This window comes from Sardina pilchardus, chromosome 23 (assembly GCF_963854185.1).
Source record: "Sardina pilchardus chromosome 23, fSarPil1.1, whole genome shotgun sequence".
In the NCBI taxonomy this organism is placed as follows: Eukaryota; Metazoa; Chordata; class Actinopteri; order Clupeiformes; family Clupeidae; genus Sardina; species Sardina pilchardus.
The window spans coordinates 17992218-18007244 of record NC_085016.1 but is presented as its reverse complement, the minus strand read 5'-3'; the positions used below and the strand labels follow the sequence as shown (position 1 = coordinate 18007244).

Below are 15027 nucleotides of genomic sequence, written 5' to 3'. Positions count from 1 at the left end.
GTAGACCTTGCTCATTAGTGGAGACTTCCTTGGGTTCTTGCACAAAAAAGGCACTTTTAAATGACAAAGATGATTTGCCTTACAGGTTCAGGTTTTCATTGATTTTAATTTTTTATTCAATTTTCATTTTATGAAACTATCCACCCACGATAATTTTCTAAAATCATAATTAATTGTTATTATTTAGCCCTTAGTGCTTATCAATGAGCAATGCATTTGAGGAAACTTGATTAGGTGGAAAACGCACTCTCAGCATCACCTCCTGGCCATTGTTGGTATTACATGTCATTTCTCATTTCAGGAAGAGACTGACTTTTTCAACAGTTTAGATTAGATTTTTTTTTGAGGAATTTTCAGGATGGTTTCTCTGAGCACAAAAAAGCATAAAAAGAAGTAATGTCCTAATGGACATAACAGCAAAATAGGAGTGTGTGTGTTAACTTGAGTTGTTCATCATACATCCATGGCTGTAGTCCATGACTTAATTTCATGGTATTTTGTTAAATTAACAAACTATTTGACAAAAAACTTTTTCTGTTATTTTGACAACTAAGTAGTTTATTTTTGTTACATCAATGGGGAATGAGAGATAACTAAAATGTGTTATCATCAGTGATACCACTTAATAGAAAGTACATTAAGAACTTAATACATTGCATATTTTGAGTAAACAGGACAAATCTTAAAGGAGATATCCAACGATTTTTCTGAGTAGATCTCCATTTCCAGAGGTGCTGATAAAAACCAATCGGTTTTACCTAGCTCGAGTTACTAGTTCCAACAGCTGAAGCAGCCAGGCAGCTACAGTGCTACACTCTGGGGGCATGTTTGTGAACCCCTATTTTGTATGTGAAAAATCGTCAGATTTCTCCTTTAACATTAGAGCAAGATAACAGACCTCCAAATTGAGTAGTAAAAATGTTACACAAACAATCTAGGCCTAAAACAGGATCTTAGACAAGAAATGCTTGTTCTTCAGTTCAAAGGTGAAAATACCTATGGGGCCTATTCCAGGTCACTTGAAATGGAAAGGATGCCACCAGACGAACATACGTTTAAATATGATAGTTTTTTTTAAAAAATATATTATCTAACATTGTAGTATATATATATATATATATATATATCCTATTTCATGTTTATGTTAAATGACAACGTTTTGCAAAGTTACCTAAAAATATCTGTTAGTAATACTAAATGTAATGATTTGTAGCATGAAATAATGGAATATCATTAGTAAACGCCAGTTGGGTTGTGATCATGAAGACAAAGCTGCATTTTAACTTTTTAAATATAGCAAAGCTAATGCCTGTGGTAGAGTTTAGATTGTAAACAGTGGAAAAGTAGAGTCACTGTGGCCAAGGAAAGATAACAGTCATAATTCAGTCTGGGCTGCAAAGAGGGCAGCCAGTGAGATACATGGATGATGGTTACTATGACCCAAATGGTTGGTGGCTATAACTCAATCAAAATTGTACTTATAATAACTATAACTTAACAAAAGTGCACAAAACTTAGAACACTCAAACAACTACATGTCCTCATACACTGATCAAGACAACCAGAAGACACTGTCCTTCAGCCACCCCCATAGCCTTGTGACCCAGAGGTTGACCCCGAGCTCTGTCAAGTATTGGATCTCCGGGGTGAGCATCTTACGGCATAGCTCAGCGTGCTGAGATCCAATGTCCTTTCTCAGATTGTATCCCATAATGGACTTCTCTCCCATGGGTTGCCATGGCGCCAGCTCTGTGTTCTTGATTCTGGTAGGGTCCACGGCAGCTCCACCCTCCACACACAAGGCCCTCATCTCTGCGTTCCGTCTCCTCAGATCCTCCACGTCTCTCTCCATACGCTGGCGGCCATACGCTTCCACTTTAGCCCAGAAAGAGACGTTAAAGTGGCGGTAGAGCCTCCAGTCAGCACTGTTCCATTGAAGGGCCTTGGCCCTCAATGCGGGGCTGAGTCGAGATACAGAGGAGCCCTTCCTTACGTTGAGCTTGAGGAAGAGCAGGTCTTCCATTTCCCAGCAGAGGGCGTCCTTCAGCAGGATGAGGGACTCCTCGAAGTGCTCAGCCAGCAGAACCAGCTGAAATCGCTCAGACACCTCCTGGATTGCCTGTGTCACATGCGGGTCATTTGGCTCCAAGAGGTTGTCATATCCAAAGTCAAACAACAGCAGGTTCTTGAGGTAGAATGAGTTATATCCATCAGGAACGTAATACTGCACTGGGTCTTCCAAAAAGGTCCTCAGTTTGTCCTCCCCTGGAATGAACCAGGTGAACGGCACCACTCCGTGATAGTAGTGGAAGGACGACTCAAAGACTTCAGCCGGGTCACGCAGGATGGTGAAGTAAGCAGCATCTGGAGGAAGAACCTGTTCCACCTCGAGTCTGTTGAAGCGCATGTGGTTGCCAATCACATTGAAGCAAGCACCTGAGCGGTAGCCTCGCACATGCGAGCGGTGGAAAAAAGATGGGTAGAAGAAGTCATTGCGTCCATCTGGGAGGGCAAACTTTAGGTGGTGCTTGTCTCCGAAGCGGAACAGGATGTTGAGTATGGTGCTACTGGCTGTCTTGTGGGTCTTCATAAACATGAGGTTAGTTTTTGGAACACAGTGACTTTCTTGATCAAACAGTTTGTGAGACATTTTGGACGACTCATTTTGGGTTTGAATGCAGGGAGACTCCTGTGACATCCTGTGGATTGACAATAAACAATACCAAGTATTATTTAGTGCATTTAATTCATTTGCAATGTACAATTCATAGGTAATAGAGCACTGTGCAACAAGGAAGAACTCAAATGTAACAAATAGAAACCTGGTATCCATACAGAAAGCATGACTAAATGTAGACTTACCTATGTGTATTTATCTGGACTGTTGAAGAGAGACAGTAAAATGCCATAATGACGGAAAACAGCAGCCCTCCGAGAATGGATCTCCGTGTTAGTGACTTTGGCAGATTGCGCTTCAGGTGCAGCATGCTTGCACAGGTCTCTCACTTGGAGGTCTAGAGAATGTAAAAACTTTTACTGTGATACTCTGTGTGGTAAGACAAAGGCAAACTTCTCACACTACACCAGAAGATAGTTCTTGAACAGTGAGTGCTTTGTAGTCACACTTCTTTCCAAGCACAATGATGGTGGGACCCGAAGTGTAGTCAGTCATTTGTTGTCCACATTACATGAAATTATGTAAAAAGTGCAAACAGCAGTTACATTGGTCATCATCAAGCATCGTGCTCTAATAATAAATCATTGAACTTGCCCAAGTCTACACATATTTCAGGCCTTGTCTTGAAACCAGCCAGAGGAATAAACAAAAGGTACAAAGGAAAACATGCATAAGGCATTGTAATTGTACATAGCTGCTAGTGTTTTTTTGCATGCCTGAACCTAGATATCACTTTCTGATGTTAGCTTGTTGTTCTTGGTTTAAAATGACTGGCCACACCAACAGACTTAATCTTAAATGTAACTTTGAACATGCTATGCAGATATTTGTTTTTACCCTGAAACCAGCAGAAATGAAGCCTATTGTATATTTAACTGCTTTGTTCAGTGACAGTTTGACTATTTTGAGAGCAGTGTAAAGATGTTACCAGCTTAGCTGCTACATTTTAAACAGCACGTGGGGCAAGAATTTAGACAATTTGCTAGCAAACTGGCAAGCTAATAACAGCTACTACACATAAATTAACATAACTTCACTATAATTGTCTATCTGAGGTTGATTTTACACTCATACTCCATGGGGTTAAATCCGTGGTAAGTAACCTAATTAATGTATTTATTTATAGGACGGTAACATTAGCTGGGGTAAAATGATCACAGTTCATCCAATGTTGGTAAGTTAACGTAAGTGAATTCAGCCACCCACTGAGGTATTGGCTAACTAGCTAGTTAGAAGTTAAGGTGATGAGGAGGTTAGTGTGTTTTTAGTGGTTTCTTTATATTTTAGAGTTGCAAATAAATGTATGTAATGACCGTCTGGATGCTGAGAATGTGACTGGTCGTGCGTTACATGATGTTGATGGTGAGTATGTTATTGCCAAGTAAGTTAACTTAACATCAAGGTATTAGCCTAACTCTTTTAAATATCTAGCATCAAGTTATCTAATAAAAAAAAACCTATTGTAAATGACCATGAAGAGCGTGAGTGTGTAAGATACAAGTCTCTGGTTAAAGGCCATAAAGAGTTATAAAAAGCTACTCACTAGTTTTTCCAGTATTTTCTGCAAGATGTCGTTTTGTAGCATTATCTATCGTTCTGTCATGGACTGAATGGCAGGAAGATTTGCCTATGATTATTAGAAACACTGAACATGCCACTGAAGAGAAAGCAGCGGGCAACTCTTAGTGGTTAAAAGCAGGCCGATTAATAAAGTAAAATAAAAATGAAATACATAATAAGATAAACTACATATCACTATAGAGGAGGGAGGGAAATGCACAATATGTTAATAATAAAATAATACAATAATAAAATAAACATCTGCTAGAGGTAGGCTTATAATTGGACAGGTTTGTGATTACAGATCTGAATTGATTAGGAAACACCACCTGTTTGTGCTTGGATTTCAGTGAATGTTTGCTTTAATATTTCAAATGCAATAATAGCTTAGGCTGTGTTTTGAAAAAACAAACAAACAATGACTCCCCTTACACTCATCAGGGCTCTGGTGCCTCATAGATTGCAGACTGAGCAGAATGCCAAGCATTGCCATGTCCCTCTCACAGCCCCTTTGTTGATATATGAAACATGTTGTTAGAGGGACCAGAAATAGAAGTTTGTCTTATTCACATTGAACTGACTGCAATCAATAGCCTACAGTAAAGCCTATAAGCTCCACCATTAAAAAGGACAGAAAAGTCTGCACACTAAAGCTCCAATATTCTTTTTTCTTTTATTCACCACATTTAACGTTTCGGGACACACTGCCCTTCCTCAGACAATATAATATATAATATAATATATATAAGCTCCACCATAACCTCTGATATCCTGCATAAGTAAGGACTGCATATATTTACTCTTCACACTTGAGTGAAGTCTAAGCTACTACTATTAATATCATATGAAGAAGAGCTACCAATGATATAATGGCTTAACAGGGGACCTTTCACATGCAGTTTTGAAGTAGATGTTATCATGGCATTGCCTGCACTCACCACCAATAGATGGAATTTTCTGATTGACTAAAGTCATTCTGTGCATAGGTTAATTCAGCAAACATGACAGGTTCCACATTTAAAAAGCAGAACCATGGTCATATACTTCAGATAAATGAATTAGACATCTCAAGTGTTATGTGTTCAGTCTTTTGTGATAGCTTTTTTGAGAATCAACATTTTAAGATGCTATTATAGGCAAATTAATCAGCACTTTTTTCAAAAGCTTTTTTATCAAGTCTGTTGTTAGACTTGGAGAAGCAGACAAAGAGAGTCACGTGTAAAGAAAAACTAAAGCAAAAGAAGAATTGGCAGGCAACATAACATCAGGTCTCGTAAATGTCAGGTCTCGTTTCTCACTGCATGATTAAATACTCCCTCAGGCAACAGTTGAACTCTATTTGTACAGTGATGCAAGGCATTGTATACAGTTGATTATTTACAGTGAAAATTGAATGAATCTGTCCATACTTCATTCACAAAATTGTTAAATAAATATCATATTCACCCACTCTTAGTCATGGTAGAGGCATGTCATACAAAGTGGCATACCAAAAGACGATTGATTGTTAAGTCTGTCTTCTGTCATACTCACCGTTGCTTCTAGGAATTTTGTGGGCGATGACCTTCCAAAAGTGAAGTTTTGATCACGGCGACAACTACAGCAGTGACAAGTAATGTTCCTGTTCTGCTCATTTTCACTGCTTACAGGGCTAACTCCATTCTCATTATGGCAGAAACTGCTGCATGAAGCACAGAAGGAACCTGTTCCACTAGTGTGCTGTGCGTATCTGATGCAGATGTCATGTTTTGCGTCCTGTTTTTCCATTGTGTCAGCAGTAGCTATGCTCAAGGGCCAATGGTGCTCTTTATATAATTGGGATAAAGGTGTGAGACGTGATGAAGTTGTGTTTGCGGTGCAGTTTATCATCAGGATTAAAGATAAAAATCACTGGCCTGATTTTCATTAAACTTGAGCATGGGCCTTAATCTTGGGACCAGACGAATTTGAGAAGGCATTTGAGTTTGCTCTGAGCCACTCTTCAGTGATTTGCAAATTCACAGAAATTGCAGGAACCAATCAGTGCCAGACATATGGGAGAAAAATATCAGGCTTATCAAAACAAACCCAAAATAAAAAAAATTAAAAAAAACATGCATGAGGTGTGTATAATGCTTATGCTACCTTCAGCTCACACTAATCTTAGAGGCCATAAATCAAATGTCTGTCAAAACCTCTCTAATGGTACTTTTCCTGAATGCACATTTCACACTTAGCTTACAAAAATCTGCACACTATTTCCGCCATTTGGGGTTGAATCTTTTAATGCACCTTCTATCACCCACTCTTTATATTTCTCCTGTGTTCTGCCCACTTGGTCCCTTATATTGAACTAGTTAAAAAACAGAGAGTGCAAACCTAAGCAAAAACATAACCACCTCCTGGATCCAGACGGTGATACGGATCACTCCCATATGTAATAGTTTCTTCCTTGGGTCATTTCAGACCTTCCCTGAAAATGTCATCGAAATCCATCCATAACGTTTTGAGTCATCTTTCGAACAAACAGACAGACAGACAAATAAATGAACAAACAAACCCCGATGAAAACATAACCTCCTTGGCGGAAGTAAATCATATGTTGAAAATAACACAACTTGTGAAAATAACACAGAGCTATGTTCAAATAGGGACAACACAGTTTGTGTTGCTTCTAACACATTGCTTTGGTAGTGTAACACAGCATTTTGTGTACTTTTTTTTATTACCAACTGGAGTGGAATTTGATGTAGTCCACATTGTCAGTGGTACTGACAAAATTGTCCATATCAGTCTCTGAAGCACTAGAGAGGGTGGGTACACAGATACAGCCTGCAATCTTAAAACAAATGTGCTGAAATTAACACAACTTTAACAATGTCCAGATAGGGACAACACAGTTTGTGTTCATTCTAACACATTCGTTTTAAGAGTGATGGATGGAACAAGGTTATGGATACTGCCTGCAATGGGACAAATAAGCTGTTATAGTGGTTTGGCCCATATAAGGAATACACTTCTGAAACAGGTCCAATTTGAACTGGTTTTGATGACCAGACTGTATTGGCCTGAAGAACTTGAGGCCTAATTTTCAGGGCGGATCTGACTTGGCACATTGATGAAATTGGTTCCCTTGGTGTACATCTCTGAGAGGGACCTCTTTCTGTTTTCATTGAAAGATTACAATACGTCACTAAAAAATGTTTTTATACCTGTTTGTCAATTTTACCAGGGCACTGGTAAGGGCACTGTGTTTATACTGTAGAAACTTGTTTGGCTTCATGTAGCAGCCAGAATTCAATTCAAAGCTACACTGCATCTGCACCTTGCTATTTGAACTCTAAAAGGGCATAATCAAGACTCCTTTCTGCAGTGATTACTCGTTGGTGGAAGTGTTTAAAGACTCAGATCGGTTCATCTTCCACCTAATGAATTATTTTTCTTACAAAGTTCTGCTTATGTGTAACAGATAGATAGATAGATAGATAGATAGATAGATAGATATTCATCCCCACAGGGGGAAATTCAGGTGTCCAGCAGCCTACAGTGTGTTGTCCATCAACAAGCATTCACCATGCAATACACTCATAAAAACACAAGTAAAGACACAGACAATAACAGTTGTTAAAGGAAAAGTAAAGAAGGCTATCATAGTAAAATAAAATTCATGCGCAGGAACAAATGACCTCCTGTAGGCCTACCTCTCAGTCATACACATAACTTATGTTATGTTTATGGTTTTTGTTGTTAGTATTACTATTATTACTAGTATGTGTAATGCAGGCTTTTCGACTTTATTCAAAACTATCATTTTAATGTAGTGTTCATACTGTGGTATTTGGCAGACAAATATGTCTGCCAAATACCACAACCATCACCATGTAAAGACCTACTGATATTTGTAGATTTTGTATTTCTCCACTTCCCGTGGGAATGTTCTTTGTTTTGGTTCTTGCTGCTATGTCACTTGATTCATGTAGAATAGATCCATGAAATCTATATTAGGTTGCATCCTGAAAAACAAGTTTTCCTTCACAAGTCTGTGCTTATTCATGACATTTGTTATACATGCCTCCGTAACTTAGCCTACAGAGCATGTTTAAAATGTAAAAAGAAATCCCTTTTTTTCTGACTGTTTGAAAGGACTGTTTTTGTGCCATTTTGGAAATCACGGTCATAAACCTCCACAGACTCAGATTAGATTTATTTTTTTCTTCTGGTTTATCTCAACTATTTTTCAACAGATAGGCCTTGGCTGTAGCCTAAATATGTCAAATATTTAAGACACTTTCATAATGGAGATATTTAGAAACTGTTGAGGGAAAAAACACAAATATCAGGCCTAAATATCAGGCCTAAACTGGGGTCCTCCAGCCTGTACCACTAGGCCTACATCAGTGATGCTGAATCTGATAAGGCAATGGATGTTTTACATATTTTTGTACATAGCCTATTTTTACGCGCTTGTCCCTGCCTCTAATGAACAATATTTTGTGCCTGTAACGTTATTAAATAAATCCACATAACCATCGTAGATAGACCAGACCTAAGAGATAGACCGAGGCTAGAAGAATCCTCTGCTCAGCCGCAGCTGACCTTGAGGGGGCGGGATTGCACGGTAGCGTCTTGATTGAACAGTCGGTGTACGGTGAGAGGGAGCGGTCTAAGTTCAAAATACTTCCTGATCCGGGGGAAGCTCGAGACCTGATTATTTTGTCCTGTTGATAAAGGTAAATTTCAAACATATACTGTTAGTAGCTTACCTGGGTTCTATACCTTTATTGTGCATGATTAAGTTGCATACAGTGCACTGAATCATGACTATTTTTTCATAACGGTGAACGTCAGTGTGTAGTGTGTAGCATACTACATTGCAAGCTAGCAAGATAGCTGGCTAGCTGTTAGCTATCTTTAGACTGAAGCTTCAAAACATTACGACAGGTTGCTAACAATGAATGTCTCAACAAAGAGATATCCTCGGAAAATGTAACGTTAGCTGACGAGATAACCAGCACGAAAGAGAGGATCAGTGCAATGAAGAATTAAGGTTGCAACGACCCAGCAGAGTTGGCATGAAAACAAATTAGGTATACTCCAGAAAACAACTATCATAGGTCTTGTCGTAGTAAACGAGTTGCTGTGTGATGAAATAATAATTTTCTGGCTGAAGCCACAAGTCCAGCTATATTAGCTAACGTTAACTTGGTTAGCTGTCTTGATCCAGAGGCCTAAAGGAAACTCTAGCATTTTTGCTAACGTTAACGTTGCCTTGTCCCTGAAAGATCATTTGAGGTGAGGTTGACTGACTGTAATGGCGACAGCTGTGGTGGAGAATTTTATTTGTCATGGAATTTATTTCATGTTGGCTAGCTGCTCTAAGGAATAACGCTGATGTTATGCTAACGGTATGTTCCGTCTACGTTAGCCCCCTTTAGCTGCTAACTTACGGTTCTGGCAATGTTTCATTTCCTAAGCACGTATATCTGATATCATTTGGCGATATTAAAGCTTGTGATTAGGCCATCATGTCTTTGGGAAGGAGTATTGCTAGAGTGCAAGGTGATGTCTGCAAACTCTGGCTAAACAGAAATCTAGCTTGGTTGCCTTAGCGGCGGTAAAATTGTCATTCTAGTTCTCTCCAGGTTAACGTTAACGGAAGTTAGCCGTTAGCAATAAACACATGAAAGTATTGGAGTATCGTCAGTTTATCAGATATGAAACGAAACCGATTCTCAAACTAAATTCAAATGGGTCAGTTGTGAACATATACCATGCACATTACATTAACAGGTCGGTGCTTTCTTCGCTCGACGTCCTGAACATGTGTGATCGTGTTTTGTGCTAACATTTCCTTAATATAGCAGATAGCAAGGTTGCTAGGATAGCTAACTAGCTAATAGCGCGGCTAAACCAGTTTTGGCTACACTTCATTTTGAAGTTGGGTCACGGTATGGCGGTATCACACGAAACCATTGATCTGGTTTTATTTTCACAATTTCGCAGTGCAGTCTGATATAGACATGTGTAACGACTAAAATACTTGCATGCCAAAAATGAAATGTGTAGTGGAAGGCGTTATTAACACTCGTGTATTTTGAAGTTTGCAGATTCGGGCGCAGGAGAGGTCCATTGGTGTTTTTCTTGAGCTCAACACGTACTACCACTTCACTGCTCAACGTTTTATATATTTGTAATTAGGGGATTGTATGAAAACGGATTAGGATTGGGATTTTCTTCGCACCTGTGCACGGAAAACGCCATCTCTCCACGTTAGCAGGGTTTGGCCACACCAAGCCATGACGGACGGGAGGATTTATGTGGGGAACCTTCCCATGGATGTGCAGGAGAGGGACATTGAGGATCTCTTCTACAAATATGGAAAAATCCGGGACATAGAGCTGAAGAACAACAGAGGCACCATCCCGTTTGCCTTTGTGCGCTTTGAGGACCCACGGTGAGTTAGTTTCCTCGCCAGGCTGTTTCATTTTCCGTCCGGATACAGAGAGATCATGGAGGAAGGGAATGTCAGGTGTCCGTCATTGATAGAGAATTAGGAGTCCTTTACTCTTTCCCCCAGGGATGCCGAGGATGCTGTCTATGGAAGGAATGGATATGGATTTGGAGACTGTAAGCTGCGTGTGGAATACCCCCGCTCATCCGGATCCAAGTTTAGTGGTGGTGGAGGACCCATGGGAGGGGGAGGAGGACCCCGGGGAAGGTTCGGACCCCCCTCTCGGAGGTCTGAGTTCCGGGTGATAGTGACTGGTAGGTAGATGTCGTGGGTCGTAGGCTTTCAACCCCATCTCACTCACTGGACTGGCCTCAGCAGGAGGATTATTCTGGTCTAGTTCACTTACAGCATACATTCAGAATGCAGAGCTACGAGTCTGTAGCACCTGGTAGGTGGAAAAACTTCATTTTTGTTCTGATATCTTAAATCCAGAGTTCACTCAGGTGCAAGTCTAAATTGAATGAAGTCTCACATGGTGTTAAGCATGAATTGGCATTTGCATCAAGAGTATTTAGTCCTCTCGTGACTTGGAAATCAATGTGGTCTCCCAAGTTTGTTCTGTGAAAAAAAAAAAAAAAAAAAAATTGACCACATTATCAGCTGTGCATGACTGGAATTTGAGCGCTGTCTCACAGTCTGTGTCGCTTCTCTGCAGGTCTCCCTCCTACAGGCAGCTGGCAAGACCTGAAGGACCACATGCGTGAGGCAGGGGATGTGTGTTTTGCAGATGTGCAACGTGATGGAGAGGGAGTGGTTGAGTTTCTGCGAAGGGAAGACATGGAGTATGCCCTGAGGCGTCTAGATGGGACTGAGTTTCGCTCTCACCAGGTAATGGAACCACGGACACTATGGGCCCTAATTTGAATAGTACGCAAATTACATGGGCATAAACATTGGTTAGTCAGCTCAATTCTCCCTTATGCCACATAGTAGCTGTTTTACGTGCACAAGAAAGTTGCTTGCTGACTGTCTTTGCGTAAAGTAGGGCCCTGTATCGTATATAGTTGATGACGGGAGGAAAAATAGAGGGGAACCATAACTCGATGTTATATGTAACCTTAACGATATACTGTGTTCTGTGTTGTAGGGGGAGACTGCTTACATCCGGGTTATGGAGGAAAGGGGCTCCAGCTGGGGGCGCTCTCGCTCTCGGTCCAGATCCCGCGGGCGCTACTCGCCGCCGTACCATAGCAGAGCTTCCCCTCCTCACCGCTACCACTCACCCCCTCGTCACTCCCTGTCCCGCCATAGCCCCCCCAGCCGCAGGCCACCCGCACAGCACCACAGTCCCCCTCCACGCCACTACCGATAAACACACCCCCTTCCCCTTCCGTCAGTGCAGAAGAGTCCAGGCCCTGGCCCATGTCTGTTTTTTCTTTTGTTTTAAAACCCATCCTCTCCGCCGCCTTTTCATTTTGTAATTTACATTCCATCGAGATTGCCCCCCTCTCCCCCCCCCCCAAACACCCGTTCAATCAAGGCCTTAATTGTATGAAAATTTCTTACAAATCTCTGATTACATGAGATGCCTCTCATGGATTTTACCTTGTCATGCCATCAGTTGGTGTGTGTGTGCGCGTGTATGTATTGTATGAGTATGACTGCTGTCAACTGAACCATGGGAGCTTTGCCAATACAGTTCACCACTGGAGTCCATACATGCTGGGTGTGGGTGTAGTGTATAGTGTGTAGGAGCACTCTTATGGCAGTCTGAAAGCTATCCTTACAATAGTCATCCTTTTGAGTCACCCTGATTTGAGGTTTCCTACTCTTAACCCAAACTACTCAGCTGCGCAAGCACGGGTAAGATGATGTTCTGATGGTAAATCTGGTACACCTTTTTGTTTTTCAATATATTTTTGTTTTTGTTTGATTTTGTTTTAAATTAAAAGGATAATCATTTTAACTTGCTCATTCTTATGCCCTGGTTTTGTTTTGTACCCTTTGATGGCTGTATGCAAAGAACTTTTTTTTGTTTTTCAATTAAAATATTGAATCACATTCAATTTCTGTACTGAATGTTTTGTATGATCATAAATCACAACTGGCAATTGTACATAGGTCATAGAAACAGATGTCCTTTTACATCTTTATGCCAGATCAACTTATTCAGGGCTTTAAGTCTCACTGTTCTTCCTGCAGTTTGAGGCTTTGAGCTACTGTACCTATGCACGCACAACAGTGTCAGTTAAGAGCTATTAACTGATTTGTGAAATGATTCACTGAATGCTCATGGTCTTTCGTTTTGAAATTAAGAACTTAACAATGATGACCATGCTTACAATTCTAACATTGTTAATACTCAAATATGACATTTGGAGGTTCAGACATTTGAGTTCTACACACGTGTTAGTGAAGGGTGTGAATCATTTCTTTAATGCGTCACGTCCACTGCACATAGGATGATCTTCCAAGTTGAGCAAATTTACCTAAAGCTGCCAGTGCCACACAAATGAGACCTGGGTATATTTAAATGCAAATTCTCGTTTAACATGTATGGAAGATATTTTTAGTGTTTACCCTTCACAAGTTACATTTTACAGGTAAAACAAAAAATAGATGAAGATCTGAAAGCTGATGTGAAACAATCCTGGCACATTTCAGAATTATCAGCCATGAAGACATGAGTTAATGTCAAGTGAGTGGCATCACCTGTGCATCATCCTTCTCAGTCATGCAAAATAAACTTTACTGTCAAATTCAACATGTCTGTCTACCTCAACCAAACATACAACATACGTTAAACAATTTCTTAAGTATATTACATGGCACTTTCTTAAGCACCAGTAGCCCTGACTGCTACTTTAAAAAATCATTGCAGTAGTTACATTTAAGAGGTCGCAGAAGCAGTCAAAAAGTGTATCCTGTGAATTTGAACCTTGTCTCTGTAAAGACCACCGGGTCTTCTTCAGACCTTGATGTCTGATAGAATTCTTATAAGGCTGAATATTGATAGTAATTTTCAATAGCAATCTTCAGCTAAAAGGTACACGCTCAAACTGGACGCATAGCTGACAAGATCCCAGGATGACTTTCCACTGATTTTTGGTCGGCTGATCGACAAATAACAAGACACCGTAAACGCAAGTAATTTCATATGCCTGCTACACAGTGTCCGCCTGGCGTGGAAAAGGCCCGCATCCCGACCTGACATGCCAACCCCTGTTGGCACCGTTAAGAGTTCCCGATGCCCGATGACCATTCAGAAGAATGGATGCAGTTCATGGTTATCATGTCAACTCTCGGTCTTCTCTTTGTTCGGCCCCATAAATTCAACGCCATCGATAGGGATGTCCTTTTCTTTGATCGCTTTCTGATAGGAGTAGAGGAAACACAGAGTCAACACTATTCAGACTACAGTAACATTGTTGCACTAACATTACAAATAAAGTAAAGTGATCTAAATGTTTCAAATTTCGGAATGATTAAGATACAGTAGCCTAATAATTTGTATGAAGCATGTAACATGAAACATGTAACAAATCCACAATGCAACAAGAGTTAAATACTTCCGCCAATCAAGGTTAAAACATTACAGTGAAGCTGTTCGCCCCCTTGCGTACCCTCAAGGGTAGCGATTGCGTCAGTAGCATCCGACAGCTTTTTCACTCTTACAACGGTCTATGGGTTGAACATGTAGTCTGAAGCATCCAAAACCGACAATTCAAATTGATTCTGCAAAAATGTTGTTATCGGTAGCCATGCTGAGTTAGCCTGGCAACGTCAACCATTGCGTTACCTGAACACACGACTGGTACTTCTTGAACATCTCGGTGCAAGGATCACTACTCCGATCGCCTTTCAAAAATTTCTCTGCAAACCAGCGGTTAAAACACTGATCATATTCACGCTTTAGGTCAGTGCATCCCTCTCCAACGCTATTCATATTTGTAAAACTGCGTATCAATTTAAATTTCTCCTAATATCGGCAGGCTAACTGTAACTCCGATTCCCTGTCATCTCTGTCTATTTCCCCCTCCTGGTTCTCCTTGAACCACGTGGTCTTCCCGCAGAGTGGAGCGTATGTCGTGTTTTGATGACGTCTGTGACGTCTTAAAGTGATCATTACTGAATTATTCCCAGTTTCACTGTGCAGTTAGGCCAGGCATGTTCATTTGACTATTTTTCTCCCTTTTCAATCAATCTGATGTTATCTGATAGGTTGCCTGTGATTATGTGTTTAGACTTTATTCAGTTACAAAGGGTCTTGTTTGGTCATGAAGAGCTTTGCCATATGGGCCTGTAGGATCCCCCAAATTTATATGAATCACTGAATGGATGCATTTTTGGCTTGGGTTAT

The 15027-nt window shown here is 40.5% G+C and overlaps 3 protein-coding genes across 6 annotated transcripts; 1 reads left to right on the top strand and 2 right to left on the bottom strand.

Moving 5' to 3' along the window:
* Positions 1-545: 545 nt before the first annotated feature.
* Positions 546-5907, bottom strand: gal3st1b (galactose-3-O-sulfotransferase 1b). 3 transcript variants are annotated; one of them, XM_062528458.1, is made up of 4 exons: positions 5771-5907; positions 4221-4746; positions 2863-3014; positions 546-2699 (listed from the first exon to the last, which is right to left on the bottom strand). In XM_062528458.1, the coding sequence occupies exons 3-4, from the start codon at positions 2985-2987 to the stop codon at positions 1553-1555; spliced, it is 1272 nt and encodes a 423-aa protein (XP_062384442.1). In that variant the 5' UTR covers positions 2988-3014; positions 4221-4746; positions 5771-5907; the 3' UTR covers positions 546-1552. The 3 variants fall into 3 exon arrangements, with proteins under 3 accessions (XP_062384442.1, XP_062384443.1, XP_062384444.1); XM_062528459.1 differs by lacking the exon at positions 4221-4746 and having other exon boundaries at positions 5771-5895; XM_062528460.1 differs by lacking the exons at positions 4221-4746; positions 5771-5907 and having other exon boundaries at positions 2863-4085.
* Positions 5908-8811: 2904 nt separating this feature from the next.
* On the top strand, positions 8812-12728 carry srsf9 (serine and arginine rich splicing factor 9). Of its 2 annotated transcripts, none has more exons than XM_062527562.1 (5): positions 8812-8946; positions 10317-10670; positions 10794-10981; positions 11383-11555; positions 11815-12728. In XM_062527562.1, the coding sequence occupies exons 2-5, from the start codon at positions 10513-10515 to the stop codon at positions 12037-12039; spliced, it is 744 nt and encodes a 247-aa protein (XP_062383546.1). In that variant the 5' UTR covers positions 8812-8946; positions 10317-10512; the 3' UTR covers positions 12040-12728. The 2 variants fall into 2 exon arrangements, with proteins under 2 accessions (XP_062383546.1, XP_062383547.1); XM_062527563.1 differs by lacking the exon at positions 8812-8946 and adding an exon at positions 9156-9303.
* Positions 12729-13076: 348 nt separating this feature from the next.
* triap1 (TP53 regulated inhibitor of apoptosis 1) lies at positions 13077-14727 on the bottom strand. The gene is made up of 2 exons (XM_062527564.1): positions 14467-14727; positions 13077-14040 (listed from the first exon to the last, which is right to left on the bottom strand). Exons 1-2 carry the CDS (start codon positions 14611-14613, stop codon positions 13963-13965), a joined length of 225 nt encoding a protein of 74 aa, XP_062383548.1. The 5' UTR covers positions 14614-14727; the 3' UTR covers positions 13077-13962.
* Positions 14728-15027: the final 300 nt, after the last annotated feature.

Excerpts from the sequence above, each read along its gene's own strand:
- gal3st1b (XM_062528458.1), bottom strand. The coding sequence starts at position 2,987 with ATGCTGCACCTGAAGCGCAATCTGCCAAAGTCACTAACACGGAGATCC. Across the intron at positions 2,700-2,862 it reads GTCCAGATAAATACACATAG|GATGTCACAGGAGTCTCCCT; the intron begins GTAAGTCTACAT and ends GTCAATCCACAG.
- triap1 (XM_062527564.1), bottom strand. The coding sequence starts at position 14,613 with ATGAATAGCGTTGGAGAGGGATGCACTGACCTAAAGCGTGAATATGAT. Across the intron at positions 14,041-14,466 it reads AGTACCAGTCGTGTGTTCAG|AAAGCGATCAAAGAAAAGGA; the intron begins GTAACGCAATGG and ends TACTCCTATCAG.
- srsf9 (XM_062527562.1), top strand. The coding sequence starts at position 10,513 with ATGACGGACGGGAGGATTTATGTGGGGAACCTTCCCATGGATGTGCAG. Across the intron at positions 10,671-10,793 it reads GTGCGCTTTGAGGACCCACG|GGATGCCGAGGATGCTGTCT; the intron begins GTGAGTTAGTTT and ends TCTTTCCCCCAG. Across the intron at positions 11,556-11,814 it reads CTGAGTTTCGCTCTCACCAG|GGGGAGACTGCTTACATCCG; the intron begins GTAATGGAACCA and ends TCTGTGTTGTAG.